The sequence below is a fragment of the Crocuta crocuta genome, unplaced genomic scaffold, assembly GCF_008692635.1.
Source record: "Crocuta crocuta isolate KB4526 unplaced genomic scaffold, BGI_CrCroc_1.0 scaffold186, whole genome shotgun sequence".
In the NCBI taxonomy this organism is placed as follows: Eukaryota; Metazoa; Chordata; class Mammalia; order Carnivora; family Hyaenidae; genus Crocuta; species Crocuta crocuta.
The window spans coordinates 5899700-5922203 of NW_027551569.1; the positions used below are offsets into that span (position 1 = coordinate 5899700).

At 40.5% G+C, this 22504-nt stretch overlaps 1 protein-coding gene across 10 annotated transcripts in view; it reads right to left on the minus strand.

The window, feature by feature from the left end:
• The window catches only part of TTLL5 (tubulin tyrosine ligase like 5), a 279463-nt gene that overhangs the window by 90952 nt on the left and 166007 nt on the right, over positions 1 to 22504 (minus strand). For 8 of the 10 annotated variants that reach the window (XM_077750795.1, XM_077750794.1, XM_077750800.1 and 5 more), the window contains one exon: positions 49 to 244. The exons of 1 other annotated variant lie outside the window; for it this stretch is intronic. In XM_077750795.1, the coding sequence (XP_077606921.1) occupies positions 49 to 244 (196 nt within the window). Of the gene's footprint in view, positions 1 to 48; positions 245 to 19313; positions 19401 to 22504 lie in introns of those variants that run through there. One more of the 10 variants, XM_077750802.1, reaches the window with a different exon arrangement.

The following is a 22504-nucleotide window of genomic DNA, read 5'->3' on the forward strand; positions in this document are numbered from 1 at the left end:
CCTGTAGAAGGAAGATACTAGCATATGGAAAAGCCTTTTCTGAATTACCTGATGCCGGGCTCGACTCTGGTCCAGAAGCTGCCGGGACTGAAGTTTTTGTTGTTCAAGTTGCTGCAGGGCAAAATGGAGTTGGTAACTGCCCGCTGTGGGGTGATACTTGTGCTGAGGGACCACCCCTGTAGCCTTGCTATACGCGTTGTTCTCTACCTCTCCCTCCCAGGCAAAGCCACCTGTTTGAAGGCTCCTGAAGAGAAAAGAAAGCAGGTCTCTCAGAGTGGTTGTGTGAACAATCTAAAGGAAAAGAGAGAAATATCACAGGTATTTTTCCCTTTACAGAGCTAAACACAGCGTGGAGTTTACAAATCTACTTGTGTGATAAATGATCTGACTCGCCCACGAAACCCTAGCTCCATGAAGACAAAGGTAGGGTCTGCTCTGTTCTCAGCTCTACTCATAGCACTTATCCTGAGGCCTGGCACATGGTCAGCATACAGCATCTGTTGAAGGTTAAATAATTAAAATAGTAATTTCAGTCCCTTGTGATGGACACACAAGAGCTTCCCAAGGGAAGCCCAGGAAGCTTCAAATACAGGATGGCTGGTTGAATCTAAGGTTGGAACAGAGGCACAATCATCTTCTCTAACATCAACTTTAAAAGTATGGGGGTGAATTATACAGAATTCATGGTTTTTCTTAACCACCTATTAGCGAGGTTACGTGTCCATCATGAGATAGAATAACTGGTCTGAGAAGACAGGTTTCTCATTATTCTAAATTTACCTCAATAGGATCCCCAGCCAAGCTGATGTCTGGCCCGTACACATGAGGAAGGAGAAGGGCTTGGTGGCCTTTGGGACTGTTCCCTACCCACGCTATGCTATTATGTACTATGACTTTCATCCTTGCCCAGATTCCAAATTTTAGATTCTGGTGACCATGTCTGTGTATATCCCAGGTGAAGTCTTCATAACTATAGGACTACACTTGCACTCTCAGTCTGTTTCTTTCAGGTAGAAAAGTCCCCGTTCATGCCAATCAGGATGGTGATTATTCAAAACAAAACCAAATTAACGGGAAAAACCAAGTGCTGGCCAGCATGAGGAAACACTGGAACTCTGGTGCATTGCTGGCGGGAATGCGAAATGATGTAGCTCCTGTGGAAAATGTTCTGGCAGTTTCTCAAAAAGCTATACACAGAATTACCATGTGATCCAGTGATTTCCAACCTGCCCCCCCCCCCCCAGAAACAAACCCCAAAGAATTGAAAACAGCGCCTACTTGTACACCAATGTTCACAGCAGCATTATTCCCAACAGCCAAAAGGTGAAAACATCAACAGATAAATGGATACACAAAATGTGGCCTATACCCCCAATGAAATATTAGTCAGCCTTAAAAGGAAAGGAAATTCTGACACAAGAGACAACACAGATGAACCGTGGGGACAGTATACTAAGTGAAATAAGTCTGTCACAAAAGGACTAGTGTTGCATGATTTCTCTTATATGAGGTCCTTAGAAGAGTCAAGTTCATAGAGACAGGAAGTAGAACAGTGGTGGCTGGGGCTAGGAGATGGGAGAATCGAGTGTTACTGACTTATAGCTCGGAATGATGAGAAAGTTCTGGAGACAGATGGTGGTAATGGCTGCACAAACTGTGAATGTACTATATGCCACCGAATCGTACACCTGGAAATGTTAAATTTTAGGTTATATTTCCCTGCTCTTTTTAAAAAAGCTCCCCGTTAATCTTTACAACAGTCTTATCTGGTGGCCCTTTTCACTCACTTCTGGTTCTTCTCTGGACCTTCTTTAATTACCCTGTGGGTTTTTTTTTTTTTTCCCTTTTCGAAGTATAGTGACCAGAAAATTGTACATAGAAGAAACACAAAGAATCTCATCGTGAACAACCTTACCCCAAACCTGGTTAATGGGGCTTTAGGAAAGGAAACAGAGCCTAATTGAAGAGAAAGATTCATTGTGACTTAAATCCTCATGCTGTTATTTCCTCTGCAAATTTCCTTTGACATTAATGGTCATTTCCATGGCAGAGATGCAGCAACACTGGGGTAAGGCTATGCAGACCTTCCTGAGGCCTGACCTACGGGCCACCTAGTTATTTATAGCCTGATTCCTAATGACCCCAACAGAACCCTGGGGGAGGGGCCAGAACGGAATGTCTGCTGAGTCCAGAAGCCCAGAAGCCCAGGCTCATCTCTGTGTTCTCCCTCACAGCCTCATCCTCTCAGGGGTCTGCTTTGGAGTCTCTGCTTCTCTCAAAGAGATTTCCATATATCTAGTTAAGGGAAAGTCTGTGTAATGTATTCTGAAGTCCATGGATGAAAGGTTTTCTACTTATATAATCTCACCTCTGATATGTCACATCCCTTGCTCATCTCCCCCAGTTTGGCTCCCACAGTTCAGTTGCACAATTACACACTTTCAGCTAATCTTCTTGGAGAACAGTACCAAAAAGCTCAGAGCTTACTTCTGAATTTTTCTGGGTGGGACACCTGATCTTCAGTGACTCCTCAGTGTGTGTGCTATACTATGTCGTTAAAACGACATGATCTTCCCCAAGGGGCTTCCAGAGGTATGAGGAAGTGTAGCGACCCATGACTGGCTAGAAATAAGTACCTAAATACGCAAATAGAATGTTCATTTATTCACAAAGTGAAATGTTGAGTGGGAGTCAAACAGGAGTTATAGGGTGAGGAGAGCAGGGGCCAGAGGCACATGTTATCTCTTCTCTCATTAGTGAGGGGAGAGGAAAGCTTAGTGAAGACAGCATGTGGGGAAGTGCATGGGCTCTGAGTGGAAGGAGCTGTGGAGAAAAGCATCCAGATATAAAGGAAGAGAAGGGTGGGGGCAAGGGTGGGCTGATCCAATGCACAAAGGAACATGGGAAGACAGCAGGAACTGCCTGGCTGAATAACTTCAGATTTCCATCAATTAGGGCAGATATTCAAATTTAGGGGGAAACTACTATTTATGATAACTGCACCGAAAGCCAGAAAAGACATCAATTGTGATTCTCCTTCCACTCTGGCTTGCTGGTTCTAGAAGTTTCTGGCCACAGGTAGCAATCTAGACTCAGGAATTCGATATTAAGGGATTTTTGTAGCTACGTTATAACTGTTATGTCAGGATTCATCTCACTGGCAGGCTAGGTTGATTTTATTTTCTGAAGGCTGCTTTAACAGCAAATATTCCTAGGAGGCATTTACTTTAATGCCTCCTTGTCGTGCATCAGAAATCAGAGGCTGTAGCACGGCCCTCTTCCATGGAGATGGCCAGGGACTGTGAGGGGCGGGGGTAGGACAGCGAGCAAGAGAAGGTCACGTAAGAGTAAGACGGCGGATGAGAGGGTGCTTGTTCATCCAACTGCACACAAGTGAATGGACTGCAATGTCATACACTTTCACAGCAGAAGCTGTTTTTAAACTCATCAGCACCACGAGCCTGGTCTCCAAATCACAAAGGAACTTTCTCAAGCAAGGAGAAACTTTTAGCAAAGAGGCAGGAATTTTGACAGTATACCACACTGCGTGGGGGCCCGAGCACGCAGCCATGGAAGATGTAGAAGGCGATGTGGTGATGCCAGGAGAAACTCGCTTGCCTGGAGCACCAGTGGGTGGTACTCAGGCCTCAGTAGCTCCCAAGTGAAGCACAAGTGTGTGGGGTTTGTAGGACGCAGGCTGTATACTGCTGACTCGGAGAAGGCCCGGTGCACTCTCATCTGGGCCTTCCCTGAGGTTCTGTAATCTACATATTCCTTTATGTGGCATCTAATAGTTCCCGTGTCCATCTATAGCTCCATCCCATTTTCCTGAACCTCAATTGATTGTAGTCTGCTAGCAATATATTTTCTACTCCCATCAAAAATTTGAGATTTAATTGTTCTCCCTAGTTTTTATATTATTCTTTGCTCAATACTAACATATAATAGTACACAGAATTCCTGAAAATAACTTCTAAGAGTTTTTTTATTATTTCTAGAGCCAAGAAAGTTAGCTGTGGAAAAGCTCAGAATGTCTAACGTTTGACTCAAATTCAAAGCGTCAAAGTGAGCTATGCCATATTTCCCTTTACTACATACGTAGCTAATAGGCAACAAGATGGCAAATTTTTCTCAACATCACCCTCTCTTACTAGCCGATTTACTTAGAACTTCATCTCACTTTCTATGTTGTACTGTGCCATATCAGGGCTAAATGTTTCCCCATAACAGCCTGTCCTGTAGAACACCCCCCAACCTCCAGGCAGTATACACTGAAAGACTAGACTTTCCCCTTCGCCACGGAATGGATGTTGGTTCTAAGGAACTTGGAGGCCATCTATCAGATGCACTGCTTTGTAACAAAGCAAATCTCCTCACCAGGCAAGTCACTCTCCACGAAGACAGGCTTTCAGCATCAAGATCTTCTGAGAATGATGCAGTGTCACAAGAGTGTGGGGGAATAATGAGGCACAAATTGCCAGTCATACAGAGATAGTGATCCCGCAGCCACCTCCCCGGCCTCCTTCAACCAATCCCAGCAAAACCTGAGCTACCATGTCCAGGGAAGGATGCCCCTGTCCTTCTGGAGGGTTGGAAAGGGTGTGGGTGTGCTTTCAATGGCCATAATACTGGGGGTGGGAGATTACTAACATTCAACAGGTTGGGGGTGGGGGGGGAGGTCAAGGGTGCTTAATGTCCAAAAACGCAAGGAAGAGTTCTGTTCTTTGGAGGAATATATGCCGCTCAGAATGCCAACGATGCTTCTAATGAGAAACACTGTAAAGCCATGAAGGAAGTGCTTTCTGGGGAGAATCTTACTATTTCTTTCCAAGAAAGAATGTCCATCTACTTCCATGGCACTTCACAGAAGGTGTAGATTATTAAGGACGGCAGAGGTTACATTCTCTTTGTCTGTAAATTCTCAATCCCAAAGCAGTTCTAGCACACAGTAAGCACTGCAAAGGTGTGGTAAATGCTGAAGACCCTACAGAGAAGGGAAGGGCTCCCACGAGCAGAACAAAGCAGTGGTGGCCGGAATAAGAAGTGGCTACCTTGGCCTGTGACTCAGTCACACAAGCGCCCTTCCTCGAGACGACTGTCGCACAGGTCGCTGGAGAACTTCATGTGTACATCCTATTTTGTCAGGCAGAACGTTAAAAAGATATGTAATCCAGAATTGAGACTTAATCATTATTACTGCTTAACAAGGATTTTCCTAAGTAGCACTGGCATTTCTCTTGTAACTACAAATACTTTGGTGGTAGAGATTGCAATGATTGCTGCTACAGTTTGGTGCCACAGCCTTAATTTCTGCTAAGGCATGAGGAGTTTTACAAAAACACCATTGTTTTAGCAATATGTGTAAATGTCAACGTGGTGAAAAAGGAAAAAAAAAAGGCCTTAGCATTACTATGGAAAACCTTTTGACCCTACTGGCTTCCTCAAAGGGCCGTGAGGATCCCTGCCCCCCCACCAGGACCCCCAGATCCATGAACTGCACTGTGTGAACGACAGATCTGTTGCAATACAGCCTGGGGACAGGTGAGAAGAGAGCACGGCTGGAAAAGGACTCCTCAGTTACTCAAAAAACTGACATAGAGGATGAAAAGCAGACACCTCTTACAGTTCAGAAAGCTGGCCGCAGGACTGTAAAGCATAAAGGGTCTCTAGAATCTTAACTGGTGTCCCCATCCGGCTCTCCAAAACATCTGAAGCCAGAGGTGAACTGGAATCTAACAAAGGTTGCGACCAAGTCCAGACCCGGCTTATTATCAATTAGATTGGCTCACCCCCTTCTCCTCCCAACCCCCCTCCCACACATTAGCAACCGGAGAAAAGGATAAGCACATCTTTTTGGAAGTGGGGGAAGGGCAAATAATATTTACTTAAGACTCCAATTTTACATAAAATGTCTAGCAGACAACTAATAATTGTAAAAGACAAGCAGAAGCAAGAAAACATGACCCATGAGAGAAAACTGTCAACAGAAGGGCACTGACAGATGGCACAGATATTGGACGTACCAGACACAGACTTCAAAATAACCATGAGAAAAATGTAAAAGGGTCTCATATAAAAGGTGGGCAACATGTATGAACAAATGGGAGAATTTCAATAGAGAGATGAAATTTATTAAAAAACAAAAAAGAACCATAAAAGAATGCTAGAAATGGAAAAATATAAAGTCTGAAAGGAAGAATTCATTCAAAATGCTTAACAACAGACTGAATACAACAGAGGAGAATATGTAACATATATAAAATTGGAATCCCAGAAGGAGAGGAGACAGAAGGAGGCAGAAGAAATCTATAAAGAGACAAAGGCTGAGAATTTCCAATGCTGATGGAAGACATTAACCTACACACCTAAGTAGCTCAGCAAATCCTGCTTAGGACAAAGAAATCTACACCCAGGCCCATCATAGTCAAATTGTTGACAACTAAAAATAAAGAAAAAAATCTTAAAAGTGGCCAGGGTGGTAGGGTGCTGGTTTGCGATGGTAGAAATGTTACTTGCATGGGAACAAAAATGCAAATGGTTAGCTGACTGATCATTAGAAAACAAAGGCCCAAAAACAATGAACAGATAGTTTAATGTGCTGGGGAACAAAACCAAACCAAACAAAAACCCAGTCAATATAGACTTAAACATTTAAACGACACTCCCCACCCACTCAGTCTATTTGACAATTATGTGAAACTGTATCTAGTAACTTCTGAATACGCATTCTTTTCAAGTGAACCTGGAACATTCACCAAGATAATCCAAATGTTGGGCCATAAAATAAGTCTCAATAAAAAGCAAAGGAACCTCAAAAAATAAATGGTAAGTATCTTTAAAAACAAAAATCCAAGGATCAAAATCCAGAGTATACACTGACTAGAGTATTATTAAATTATAAATCAGTAATACTAAGATGTGTAGAAAAGTCCAAGATATTTGGAATTTTAACAATACACTTCTACATAATCTCTGAGTCAAGGAAGAAATCACAGGAGAAATTTAAAAATGTATCCGACTGAGTGGTAATGAGAACACAATCAAACAAAATCTAAAAGAGTACTTAAAGAGAAATTTATAGTATTAAATGTCTTTATTAGAAAAGAAATGTATAAAATTAACAACCTAAGCTTCCACCTTAAGAAGCCAGAAAAATAAGAGCAAGTTAAATATACTTAGAATAAAAAATAGAACAATCTAAAAGCAGAAATCAACAAGGAGGCCATTAGACTGAGGTGGCTCTAATCCCTTGGCAGTCTTTGTAAGCAAACCAAAACTGAAGTCAGCATTAATGTACTCACATCTGAGAAAATGAAATTAAGAACAACCAATCACAGCCTAATAGGCTTTCTCAAATACAGCAACTGCTTCAGCTGTAGTCAATCAAGTAACTAAGTAATTTCCTTGCTTTATTTAGGAGTTTGCTCTATTAGAGGGGAAAAAAATAATAAAAGCCTTTCCCTTAGTTCTTGCTGATAGATGGATCCTAAGCATTTTCAGTTTGTCACTGACCAGTGAAAAATCAATGTTTGCTCCAATGAGCTCTTCAAAATTTTAATATACTTCAGTTTATCTTTTAACACAGTGAAATAGAAAGTAGGCAAACAGAGCACATCAACAAAATCAAAGGTGGCTATTTGAAAGATTTTAAATGTTGATAAATTCCAAGCAAGCTGCTCTGAAAGACTAAAAGGACATAAATGATTAATATGAAGAAGACCATTACAGAGTCTATAGATAACAAAAACAGAAATACTCTATGCCAAATATTCAACAACTTAGATAAAATGAAGAAATCCTTGGAAATACAACTTAATAAACCTGACACAATGAGACAAAGTCTAAACTGCTCTCTTTCTATAAATATGTATATAAAGAAATTTAACTTATAATCAAAAACCTTCTTACAAAGAAAACTTTAAGCTCAGATGGTTTTAATGAAGTCTATCAAACATTTAAACAAATACTTCCAATCTTTCACAAAATCTTTCGGAAAAAAAAGAGAGAAGGGAAAATTTCCCAACTCATTTTATGATGTTAACATATCTCTGACACACACACAAAAAAATGATAAAGACATTACAAGAAATTTACAGACTAATATGCTTCATGAATATACACAAAAAGGCTCTGACAAAATATCAGCAAGTAAAATCAATCAACCTGTATCTATCTCCTTTATTTAAAAAAAAAAAAAATCTATCTATCTCCAGGGCACCTGGGTAGCTCAGGCATTTGACTGTCCAAATCCTGATTTCAGCTCAGGTCACAATCCTAGGGTCATGGTATCGAGCTCTGCGTGGAGCCTGCTTGAGATTCTTTCTCTTTCCTTCTGGCCCTCTCCCCTATTCATACTCTCTAAACTTAAAAAAAAAAAAAAAATCTAACTCCTATAAAAAATAAGATTGTATCATGACCAAGTGATATTTACCATGGGAATAGTTTAAGATGTAAAAATCAATCATGTATTCACCGCATTAAAAGAATAAAGAAGAAAAATCCTATTAGAATATTATTAGATGGAATTCTGCATTGGACAAAATGCAACACCCATTCATGACAGAAACCCTCAGTAAACTAGGAAAAGAAAGGAAGTTCCTAAACCCAATAAAGTATATCTATAAAAAAAAATCTATGGTTAACATCATACTTATTCGTAAAACACTGAACTTTTTTTTTCCTTTAAGAATAGGAATAAAGGAAGGATGTTTTTTCTCACTACTTCAATTAAAAATTAGTAATGGAAAGGGTGCCTGAGTGACTCAGTTGGTTAAACGTCTGTCTTAAGCTCAGGTCATGATCTCGCAGTTTGTAAGTTTGTACCTGACTGTACAGACAGCTCAGAGCCTGGAATCTGTTTCAGATTCTGTGTCTCCCTTTCTCTGCCCCTCCCCTGCTTGTGCTCTATCTCTCTCTTTCTGTCTCTCTCAAAAATAAACACTAAAAAAAACCCTTAAAAATAATTAGTTATTGGAAGGCATAGCCAATGTCATAAGACAAGGAAGAAGAACCTGCCAGTATCCATAGATGTGATTATTTACATAGAAAACCTTATGAATTTTATAAAAATATTGGTAGTACAGGAATCAAGGTCCATACACAAAATGCAATTATATTTTTAACAATTCCTTTTTATTAAAGTTTATTTATTTATTTTGAGAGAGAGAGCAAGCAGGAGAGGGACAGAGAGAGAGAAGGGAGAGAATCCCAAGCAGGCTCTGTGCTGTCAGTGCAGAGCCCGATGTGGGGCTCGATCTCACAAACTGTGAGATTATGACATGAGCCAAAATTAAGTCAGACGGTTAACTGACTGAGCCAGCCAGGCACCCCAAAATGCAATTATATTTTTAAATGCTAATAACCCACAATAGGAAAATGAAATTTTAAAGAGCAATACAGTTTATAATCTCATAAAAACATGCCAAATATCAGAAATAAATTTACTAGAAAACACGCAAGATCTCTCCATTGAATTTACAGAACATTTATGAGAAATATTAAACAAAATCTAAATAAATACACAAATATACCATGTTTACCTATTGGAAGACTCAATACTGTTAAGATGTTTATTCTACATTTCAAATGTTGTGTTCTTAGTTCCACAGTTTCCATCTGGAAAACTGGCTTGAGATTTCCTATCTTTGATTCACTGAAGCATTATTTTCCTGTACATCTTTGTTCCCAGTTATAGTAGCCACTTTAAAATCCTCGTCTATTAATTCCATCATCTGAGCCTCCTTAAGACTGGTCTCCATTGATTATCTTTCATTCTATGAATGGGTCATGTTTTCCTGTTTTTTCATATGTTGAATAATTTCATATTGCATCCTGGACACTGTGAAACGTTATAAATACTGGATAGTATTATATTGCTCCAAAGACCGTGTGTACGTGTGTGCGTGTGTGCGTGTGTGTGTGTGTGTGTTGTTTTAAGCAGGCAGCTAATTTGGTGAAACTCCACCTGCAATTCTTTCATCTCCTCAGTCGGCCAGGGCTCTATGTTCAGTTCTTTTAGTTCTAACCGTGTAGTTTAGAGCAGGTCTCCACCTTTCTGGCTGCCTCATTTCCAGGGTTCTCCTCTTACTCTTCTAGCAGGTGTGGCTGTCCTGAACTCCAGCCTCTAGTTTGTTAAGCCAGCTACTTTGGATTGCTATGCAAGTTCTAACTGCAAACTGTGGCCTGCCCTCAGATTAAAAGGCAATAACTAAAAAACAAAGGGAAAGCTCACCTCTCACAGTTCCCTTCCTCCAAATGTTCCTTCCCTTCTTCCAAATACTGGTTTCTCTTAAACCTACCAGCTTTTGTTTGCCCTGCACTGCCTTCAGGTAATTGTATTTTGTGTTTTATCCAGCAGTCTGATCAGATAAGAACTTACTCAGCCACTACCAGAACTGGAAACCACCTCCAACAGCAATCACAATAAAAATCCCAGTAGGCTTTGCTATTATTGAAGAAACTGACCAGTTGATTTTTAAATTTATATGGAGGGGCGCCTGGGTGGCTCAGTCGGTTAAGTGTCCGACTTCGGCTCAGGTCATGATCTCACGCTTCATAGGTTCGAGCCCCCCATTGGGCCCTGTGCTGACAGCCAGCTCAGAGCCTGGAGTCTGTCTTCGGATTCTGTGTCTCCGTCTCTCTCTGACCCTCCCCTGCTCATGCTGTCACTCTCTCTCAAAAATAAATAAAACATCAAAAAAAATTAAAATTATATGGAAAAGTCAAAGAATCTAGAAGAGTCAAAACAATTTTTAAAAGGGAGACTTACATTACCTGGTTTCAAGGCCACTATATAAAAACCACAATCAAGATAGTGCAGCATAGGCATAAGAGCAAATAAAAAGATCAATGAAACAGAATAAAGAGTTCAGAAATAGACCCATAAATATATGGTCAATCGATTTTTGACCACTGTTGCAAAGTGAATTCAATGGGGAAAATAAAATTTTTTTTAGCAAATAGTGCTAAAACTATGGACATCCATATGAAAAAAAATGAACATCAATCTCTACTTCATTCCACAGACAAAAACAAATTTAAGTTGGATTACAGACCCCCAAACTTAAAAGCCTCCAGAAGAAAATATGATGCTTTTGCAAACTTGTCATAGGCAAAGATTTCTTTTTTTTAAACTTTTAATGTTTTTTCATTATGAGAGAGAAAGAGACAGAGAGCAAGTTGGGGAGGGGCAGAGAAGGAGGGAGACACAGTGTCTGAAGCAGGCTCCAGGCTCTGAGCTGTAAGCACAGAGCCCCATGCAGGGCTCGAACCCATGAACTTCAAGATCATGACCTCAGGGGCCCCTGGCTGGCTCAGCTGGTGGAGCATGTGACTCTTGATCTTTGGGTGGTAAGTCTGAACCCCATGTTGGGTGTAGAGATTACTGAAAATAAAATCTTTTAAAAATAAATTAAACTTTATTAAAATTAAACATTTCTGCTCATCAAAAGATACCACTAATAAAATGAACAGGTAAGCCATGCCCTGAAGAAAAAAATGTGAGAATGTGTTCTTAATTGATAATACATAAAGAAGTCCTATCGTTAACTGTAGATTTCAACAATAAAATGACAACCTAATTAAAAAATGTATAAAACATTTTAATACTTTCCAATAATATATATATGAATGGCCAATAAAACATAAAAAAGCACATAAGAAGTTCTCAGTATCAGCAGTCATCAGGAAAATGAAAATAGTGCTTTACATCTCTGAAAATGAGTGAAATCAGGGGTGCCTGGGCAGTTCAGTCGGTTGAGTGTTGGACTTTGATTCAGGTCATAATCTCACAGCTAGTAGGTTTGAGCTCCATGTTGGGCTTTGTAGTGATAGCACGGAGACTGCTTCAGATTCTCTCTCTCCGTCTCCCTCTGACCCTCCCCAGTTCATTCTCTCTCCCTCAAAAATAAACATAAAAAAAAAAAAGACAAAACAAAATTTTAAAATATGTTGTGTTTAAAACACAACAATACCAAATGCTGGGGAACATGTGAGCTCCTAGAATTCTCACCCATTGCTGATGGGAATGTAAAATGATACAATAGTTTCAGAAAACTATTTGTCAGTTTCTTATAAATTACAACATATTTATATGACTTAACAGCTCTATTCCTAAGTAGAAAGCCGCCCAAAAAACACATAGTTATAGAAAAAAGGATTGTATAAGAATTCTCATTGAGTTTGTATTCCTAATAGTAAAAAACTGAGATCAATCTTAATGTTCATCAGTAAGAAAATGGATAAACAAGTTGTGGGAATATTCATACAGAATACTACACTCAACACTACAAAACACTGAACTACTGATATAAGCAACAATATAGATGAATGTCTAAAACACTGTGCTGAAAGAAGACAGATACAAAAGAATATTGTTTGATGCCACTTACAAGAAGTCCAACGACAGGCAAAACTGCATTTATACTCCCATGTTCATAGCACAATAGCTAAAATGTGGGAGAAAACCCAGTGTCCATCAAGGATGAATGGATAAACAAAATGTGGTGCATAGTTCAGTGAAATATTACCCAGTCTTAAAAAGGAAGGGAATCCTGCAATATGCTACAACATGATTGGACCTTGAGGGCATTATGCTAAGTATCAGATACCAGTCACAAAAGGACAAATACTATATGATTCCACTTATATGAGGTACTCAGAGTGGTCAAAATCATAGAGACAGAAAGTACAATAGTGGTTGCCAGGGCCTGGGGGAAGGTGAGAATGGGGTAGTTACTGTGTGGTCCAGTTTTCAGTTCTACAAGATATACAGTCATGGCGATGGACGGTGGTGAAGGCTGAACAAGAATGAGAATGGATTTAACACCACTCTACTGTACACTTACAAATGGTTTGTAAATTCTATGTTATGTGTATTTTACTACAATAAAAACCCATGGAAAAAAAAAACACAACAGGCAAAGTAGTGCATCACTAGAGGAGCCATAAGAGTATGATTAGTGAGGGAGGGGGGAGTACTGACTGGGAAGACATACAATGGGATTTTGAGTGTGACGGAGATATTCCCTATCTTGTGTTGGGTGGGGGCTACATGGGTATATAAAATGGTCAAAACTTATCAAACTGAACACCTAGGATCCATGCACTTTATGTGAATTTCACCTCAGCTGGAAAAAAGATAACTTCTTTTATCTTTCATAAACACCTAACTATTAGTATTTCCTGTTCTGTGTATATGCTATATCTCTAGTTGACTTCTCTTATTTTTGTAGCAAAATTATTTTTTCTCATCCTGCATTTTGCAATGCTGGGACCCCACATAAAGGTACATATGTGCCCAAGTAGTTCTCTCATTTCCGCAGCATTCGACTCGCATAAATGAATGACCCAAGAAATAAATCCAACCCATTTATTGCACGCTGTTCCTAGGGACTAGCAAGAAGAAAAAGATGAGCTTCTGTTCTCAAAGAGCTCAAGATCTGGAGGAAGTACACTTGTTAAGGGGAGTCCACAGGGAAGATGGGCGCAGGGGGAGGAAAAAAGGCAGGAATGGCAGGACTCTGGAATAAGTGGAGTCCCCACAGGTATTCAAAACGGAGGAGGAACAGCGCTGGGCAGAGGCCAGCGGAGCTAGCGACATGGTTAATGTGAGTGAGTGTGAGCCCCTGAAGGATCAAATAAGCTGGCAGAAGGTCTGGGCAAGTAAGGGGAATGTAAGCAGAGAGGCAATAATAGTGGTAAATGAGCAGTCTGGACAAAAGGCAGAGAGAAATGCTGGCTTGGAAAAACTGAGCCTGAAAGATATATTATGAGATTAAAAGTAATATGTACTTAGAAGGGAGTCAAGGGGTCAGGGACAGTTAAGTTTAGCATTAAATTGCATGGTGTGGGCTTCAAGAAAAAAAGTCTGCTTACTAAAGGTATCCAGTGAATGACTGAGGACCTCTTTCATTAGTGAAAGAATAAAAGTCAAACTAATTTAGATACACATTTAATAAATAACACTAACAACTTTTAAGGCTTGCTGTGGTGGACTGGAACAGCGACTGCGAACCAAATGAAATTCGTGCTGAAAATTATTTAAGTGCAGTGAGTTAGACCTGCCAAGAGATTTTATGCTCATGGTGACAGGTGCCTTGATTCTGAGTCTTTGTGTTGGAATATTATTTTAAAAGGACTTCTGAAAACACAGGTGCTGAAGAGTAAAATTTATTTTTTCCTTTTGAGTTTGCTTCATGAGATAAGACTAGATAGAACACTTTGACTTTTCTGTTTGAATCTGTGGAGTCCTATGGAAATGGTAATTCCGCACGAAAACCTGAAGTACAACCGGGGAGTATAAGACATAGAAAAGCTCAGAAATTATCTGGAACACTGGTGAACTTCTGACGACCTACAGGCTAGGTCAAGAGCACAGAACTATATAAAATGATAAACAAGCTGATCTTCCTGCTTGAGAACAGGGTGAAAGGGCTTAAAAACCTTTAAATATTTTGTTTATTTGAGAGGATGAAAGGCCCTTGGGAGAGGATTAAAGGAATAATCCGAGCAAGAAGGCAAAAAGAAATGAAAGGTTTCAGACACTGGAAAGGAATCAAAACCAATCCAAAAGCTGGGTTACTGAGAGAATTCTGGAAGAAGAGCAGAGGCCCCGTGCTCCTGGATCCACACCCTGGGTTCTGAACTGGATGGCCCGGAGAACAGGAGGCAGCATAGCCTGGTGGCCAGGCCTGCGCTCTAGAACGAGACAGCTGGGTTCAAATCCTGGCTCTCCCACTCACTGAGGCTCTCTGTGCCTTGCTTTCCTCCTCTGTGAAATGGTTACCATAATCAATCCCATCTCTCACAGGGCTGGTCCAAGAATTAAACGGGATCATCCATGTAAAGCATTTGGCACAATGTTTGGCACACACAATAGATGGGAGTTCCTCTTATTAACATTCTTCCCATGGTCGGTGAATCCAAAGCTTTGGGAAAAGAAATAATACGGGCACTAAGGAACAGGTGTGAGCAAGTCAGATCGAAGAGAAGTAAAGTGGTGCTTCCAATCTCCTTCCAAGGACTGTGCCCATGTGGGTTAACCGGTGGTAGTGGGGGCGCCAACCTAGTGGCTCTGAAAAAGGACTCAAGAGTCGCTCAGCAGCATGAGCAGGGGAGCGCAGCCCACTTGCCAGTCCTCCACCTGGGGGTGCCTCCTCACGATGGGGGCCCGCTGCTCCAAGCCAACCCAGAGGGAGAGTGCTCTAACTTCAGGCAAGGCGCTGGCCCCTGCATGGAAGTGGGGCTTTACCATGCATGCTGGTTAGCAGGGAGGGGCAGCGGAGGTGAGCATGATGACTGAGGGAGAGAATCAGTCTCCTCCCTGCACCCCCTATCCTGTTGGTCAAAGTCCAAGCTGCCAGCAGTGTCTCCATCCCCTTCCATCTTTTCAAAATGAAACACAAGTAATTTTTTTAAGAAACAAAAGCAAAATATCCTCAATGCCATAAACAGGACAAATGCAAAAAGACAGGCAAAAAACAAGTCATCGATCTGAGATCCAACAAAGATGACTGCTATAAACATTTTGTCAACATTTTGATGTATATTCTTCTTCTTTGTGTATTTCCCTCACACAGAGTGATTCTGCACTGTCTGCCCTGTCGTCTGTTGTCATCTGGCAATATGCTGTGAAAATGTTCTCACATGGTAGCACTGGGCTTTGGCAGTTCTTACTCCACTGTTAACTTCTATTATACTTAAAGTCAACCTGAACCCTGAAGCCTTCTTCCCACTTGAATTTCTGAAACCATGCGAAGAGCTTTATGTTTTTCCTTACTAGGTTCTAAATTCCATAAACCAGAATCATCACTCTGGCCTGACCAAATCCTCGCTAATACTGATTGTCTTCCAAGATATTCAGGATCCCATCCTACTTCGTGTCATCTGAAGATGGGATCATTATGTCTTCTAGCTCTGTAGGTGCCTGGCATACAGTAGGATGAATAAATAAATATGAATGGATGAATAAATTCATTGATAAAAATGGTGAACTAAGGAGCCAATGACAAAGCCCCAGAGACTTTATTCTCAAACTTACCCTGATGTATTGCTTAAGTAGAGCTGCCCATTTTAGTCACCAGATATTCCTAACAGCATTCTCTTGTTCCCATTTCTCTTTCGTGCTCACAAGATTTCATTAGGCTGTGCTGAAACCCAGTTATGATAATTCTTTCTTAGTCCCCTGATCCTCTCTTACCAAAGAAATTCTACCATGAAAAGAAATGAGGTTAGTGTAGCATGGCTTTTTTTGTTTTCCCCTCTCTCTCATGAATCAATGCTGGGCTTAAGTAATTCCCCTTTCATTCTCTAAGGGCTTTGCCAAATCATTGGTTTGCTAACCTGTTCAATTTGGGCCTGAAACTGACATCTCAGTTACTAGTTTACATATTCAGTATCTAATTTATTTCTATCTCTTCCCTTCCTTTCCCAGGTTATGAACCTCTTTGCACATTAAATCATGCACTGAGTCACAAGCACTAAAACCATAAATCATGAATTAGTAAGAACTGTTCCTCTTTGGAGATAGAAATTCAATTACCAGGTACAGAGAATACGACTGATTCAATACCATGATTCTTGTGAGTTTCATTTACCTTGAAGAGAACAGCATTTGGATAGGGAAATATGTGCCCTGAAAACTAAGAACCTAGATAAGGAAGACACTGTATACCAACTGGTACCCTCAGATTAAATCGATCACCTATTGTTTACTACGCTTCTTCTAATAGAAAAGCCGAGAGTAGAAGTATGACAACATGCTAAAAATTAACAGAAGCTAAAAAAAAAAAAAAGAAAAGAAAAGAAAAGAAAAAAGGCAAGAATGAGAAGAGATTAAAATGTGAGAGCAGGAGGGCGCCTGGGTGGCTCAGTTGGTTAAGTATTTGACTTTGGCTCAGGTCATGATCTCACGGCTCATGGGTTTGAGCCCTGTCTTGGGCTCTGTGCTGACAGCTTGGAACCTGGAACCTACTTCAGATTCTGTGTCTTCCTCTCTCTCTGCCTCTCCCCTGCTTGCTTGCACTCTGTCTCTCTCTCTCTCTCTCAAAAATAAACATTCACAAAAAAATGTTTTTTAAAAATCTGTGAGAGCAGGATCCAAATAAAATATATGACATGAAATACAGAACTGCAAGCAATTAAGAAGGGAGGTTTTTGGGGGCGCCTGGGTGGCTCAGTCAGTTGAGTGTTCAACTTCAGCTTCGTGGGTTCGAGCCCCGCGTTGGGATCTGTGCTGACAGCTAGCTCAGAGCCTGGAGCCTGCCTCAGATTCTGTGTCTCCCTCTCTGTCTGACCCTACCTTGCTCATGCTGGCTGTCTCTCTCTCTCTCTCTCAGAAATAAATAAAAAAAATTTAAAAAAATTAAAAAAAAAAAAAAAGAAGGGAGGTTTCTGATTATTCATTCAATAAGAAGAGATATAGAAAAGGAAAAGGAAGCAGTAGTGATAGCCGGAGGATGTCCAGGGGGACACTTTGGCTACTTTTGAGTTTATTAAATACGGTGTGACAATGATATAAATTTGGGAAGAACACACTGAGGTATCAAGTCAAAAAGCTAAGCGTTGATATGTCTGTCTTCTGAAAGCACAGGGAGGCCCCAGCCAGCTGGACTTGACAATGGATACAGAATGTGAACCAGACTTTTGCCGTCTCTACACTTGTACCACTCCATGATTGATGGCATGATCCCCGGGAGGAGGAAATCAGGACAAAGTTGGGATTTCTCAGTACATTTGGCAGAGGAGCTGGGGGCAAGCTTCATGGAACACGGAGCTGAATATAAAAACTAAGCATTCAAAGGTTAAGTTCACAGCACCGTTCTAGAAGGCAACTTAAGATCTGGCAGTCTGGCCGTATAGAAGGAGACTCCCTCGTCCTTTATCTATTAGCAGTCTGGAGCCGAAAAGACAGATTGATCCTTAGCCTTATTAACAAGAAATGTCTTTGATCCAGCTCTTTACTTTGGCATAACCGGCATACCGCATGAAGCCTGAAAAATGTAGCTGTGAACTAAAAAAGAAGTGAGCAAAGAGTGACCTTTAAGAAAGCCAAGAGAGAACTCCCTGACACCAGTTCATTCAACAATGAAGCCTGAGTCCACCTCAGCCAGATTTTCACCAGATGAAGGGAAAACTCTGATGCCTTTGTGATAACAAGGCAGGTACACACGAGCACAGCTGGCCTTGCTAAAACTGGCCCACCGTCACCCAGCTTTCACACCCCACAGGGACGAGCCAGGAAAAGTTCTCAAAGTGAAAGTTAATGTGCAGATTGTCTAGGGCAGCTGGCACGCCAGTTTCCAAGAACTGCTCTGCTGAATCGGAGCTGGGTTCAAACCTAGTGCACACAGTTTGCAGGGTGTCACAAACTTAGAATGCCTGCCTCATCACATCGGTTAGGCCCCTTTCCTTTCTCTTTTCCCCAGGAAGCAAAACAGCAGGCAGCTTGGGACGGTTAAGCCTACAGCCAGGGCTTCAGCACCCTGTCTCCACCCCTCTTTCTTCAATTGGCCAAGGGAGCTAGGGGACAACTAAAAAAAACAAAAACAAAAAAACCCACCAAAAACCCCACTTTTCTTTTCTTTCTTTCTACCAACACTTTTTTTCTTTTCCTTGTAAAGTTGTTTTTATAAAATAGGGAAAATACTAAGGAAATCACAAGAAAGGAATTGTTTTTTTTTTTTTTAAGGTACAGGACGAAAGGGAAGGAAATAAAATGTCTACTAATGGTCAAGACTTTTTTTCTTATTGAAGTTGGGTGTTTGTGTGTGTGCGCGCGTGCGCGCATGCGCGTGCGTTGCTTCTAGGAGCCCATTCCCAAGCTACATTCAACATATAATCTATAGAGACAGTCCTTCATCACACTACAAACTGGCCTCTTATTCATCAAGTCCATAACACGGCAACCATGGCACGTGTTCTGTTAGGTGAAGACAAGTCTACTGAAATGTGCTGTCCCTGAGACTTCCTGGAGGGGCTTAGTCCAAGGTCAGAGCTAGTGCAAATTCCAGGCACCTGTCTCTGACAGAATACTACTGAAACTCATCATTCTGGTCCTCAGATGCTTGCACTGAATACTAATTCATTACCAGCACCAGCACAGTGATTCTCAAAGTGTGGTCCCCCAAACCAATAGCACAGCATCAACTAGAAACTCACTGAAAATGAAAATAATACAGCCTTACCCCAGACCTACTAGAACCAGAAGCTCTGGATTTGGGCCCAGCAATCTGTTTTAACAAGCTCTTCAGGTGACTGGGGCATACACCATTGAGAATCACTGGGAGAGTGGTTAAGAGCCTGGATTCTGTACCATTTGCTTGGGTTTGAATCCTGGCTGCCATTCACCAATGCCCATCGCGGGCAAATTGCTTCATTTCTCTGTGGTTTACTTTCGTCATCTGTAAAATAGGAATGATAATAGCACTTAACTTAAAAAGCAGCTGTGAGCACTTAATAAGTTAATACATGTAGAGTTTTGAGAATAGTTGCTAACACAGAGTAAAAGCTTTTAAGTGAGTTAACGTACATAAAGCATTTAGTGCGTGGCATATCATGAGCTCTCTGTGTTGCTATTAGCTACTATTAGTTCTTACGTATGATCTTATTTTTGAGGGTCAATGGGACATAACCTGATTTCTCAGTGATCAACAGGCAATTCTTATGTGGTAAAATGGGTCCTCTTCATATAAAGAAGCTACTTAGTTTTGCTATGAATATGATAAAAATAGGAATACAAAATTTGTGTTTTAGGGACTGTATCAAACAAAAACTCTTTACTTCTAGAGCTCTAAGTTCAAACATTATACTTTCTGATGAAGAAACGTATGACTTCTCTTTGTGTCTGTGTATGGCCTGGTTCCACACACACTAAGACCATAAATGGCCTGGATGCTAAAAGAAATATCTTTCATTATTTCTTTTTCTTTACATCCTTTTCATGATATCATGGTTCTCTTCTAAAATACCATAGCTATTGAATATTACGTTCGCTAGACCACGGCTTCACTGACAAATCATATGTATAAGATTTGTTGAGCAGCACTTGTATGATGAGGCCACTGTAAGAAACCAAGATGACGAAAGTAGTCATCCCAATCTGCCTGAACTGCTGGTTCAAATCTGTGAAAGAAATTAAGTTATAGCCAGAAGAGTCAGCAGACAAAGCAAACAGAAATTTAATCCAAATTCTAAATATAAGCCATACACTTATAGTTACCTCTTCAGGCTAGTGATGTTTTTCTGCCCACACACAAAGCATGATATTAGTGTCCAGTGAAAGTGAAAAATTGTACAGAGTCACAGGCTATGGCAAAGATATTTATAATGCCGAACTGTTTGCGTCAGCTTCTAATGGAACGGCTCTCCACTTTTGTTCACAGGTTGTTTCTCATAGTCCACAAATGACAGTTTATTTTCAGAAATATTTCGGCCTCGCTTTTGAGCATTATCATCATTGATACATAGGTGTTAGACTAGTCGGGGATGCCACTATGCAAAGACCAGTACTGATTTTCCTCTCCCTAAGAGGAGGAAAGTTAAAGTAGTTAAAAAGAGCATGAGCTTTCAAACCAGGAAGAGCTGGACACTAACACTGTTGAAATGTCCATCCTACCCAAAGCAATTTACAGATTCAATGCCTACCGAATATGGCATTCTTCCCCAGAACTAGAACAAATAGTCCTAAAGTTCCTGTGGAACCACACATGATCCCGAATAGCTAAAGCAATCAAGAAAGAACAAAGCTGGAGGTATCACACTCCTAGATTTCAAAATACACTACAAAGCTATAGTAATAAAAAGAATCTGGTACTGGCACAAAACTGATACACAGATCAAGGGAATAGGATAGAGACCCCAGAAATAAACCCATGCTTCTATGGCCAATTAATCTATGAACAAAGGAGGCAAGAATGTACAATGGGGAACGTGCAGTCTCTTGCTGGGAAAACTGGACAGCCATATGCAAGAGAATGAAATTGAACCGCTTTCTCACACCATATACAAAAATAAACTCAAAACAGATTAAAGACCTAAATGTGAAACCTGAAACCATAAAACTTTTAAAAGAAAACATAGCAGTAATCTCTTGGACATTGGCCTTGGCAACATTTTTCTAGATATGCCTCCCAGGCAAGGGAAACAAAAGAAAAGATAAACTCTTGAGACTGCACCAAAATAAAAAAGCTTCTGCACGGCAAAGGAAACTATCAACAAAATGATGAGGTAACCTACTAAATGGAAGAAGGTATCTGTAGATATGTCCAATAAAAGGTTAATACCCAAAATATTAAGAAGAATTTATACAACTCAACACCAAAAAACCCCACAAATAATCCGAATTTAAAATGGGCAGAGGACCTGAATAGACATTTTCCCAAAGATGATGTACAGACGGTCAAGAGATACATGAAAAGATGCTCATCATCACTTCTCATCTGGAAAATGCAAATCAAAAGCACAATGAGATACCACCTCACACCACTCAGAATGGCTAGTATCCAAAAGACAATAAACAACAAGTATTGGTTAGGATGTGGAAAAAAAGGAACACTCATGCACTGTTGGTGGGAACATAAATTGGAGCAGCCACTGTGGAAAATGGTATGGAGGTTCCTTAAAAAGTTAAAAACAGAAACACTATGTGATCCAGTAATTCCACTGCTGGGGATTTACCCAAAGAAAATGAAAACACTAATTCAAAAAGATACATGCACCCCTATGTTTACTGAATCATTATTTACCATAGCCAAGACACAGAAGCAACCCAAGTGTCCATCAACAGAAGAATGGATAAAGAAGATGTAATGTACACACACAAGCACGAACGCGCTCAGAATATTACTCAGCCATAAAAAAGACTGAGATTTTGTCATATGTGACAACATGGATACATCTAGAGGGTATGATACTAAGTGAAATAAGTCAGAGAAAGCCAGATACTGTATGATTTCACTCATAAGTAGGATCTAAAAACAAAACCAAACCAAACCAAACCAAAAGCAGATTTGTAAATATATAGAACTAATGGTTGCCAGAGGGAAGGTGGAGGGGGGGGAGATAGGCAAAATAGGTGGAAGGGATTAAGAGGTCCTGTATTTTTGTAAAGAGGTACCATATTTTAATAATAAAAAAGAAAAAGAAAAAGAGTGAGCTAGACTCAAATGGTAACATTTCTTTCCTTCTTTTTCTTTTTTTTTAATGTTTATTTTTGAAAGAGAGGTGGAGGAGGGGGCAGAGAAAGGAGACATGGAATTTGGAGCAGGGTCCAGGCTCTGAGCTGTCAGCACAGAGCCCGACGTGGGGCTGGAACTCGCAACTGGTGAGATCATGACCTGAGCTGAAGTCAACACTTAACTGATTGAGCCACCCAGGGGCCCCTCAAATGGTAACATTTCCATGGCTATTCATCTTCTGTACTTGAGGATAACAATAGTCATGTTACAGCATGTTTTCAGGAATAAGTAGGATAAATTATAAAAGCACAGGATCTCACATGAACTGG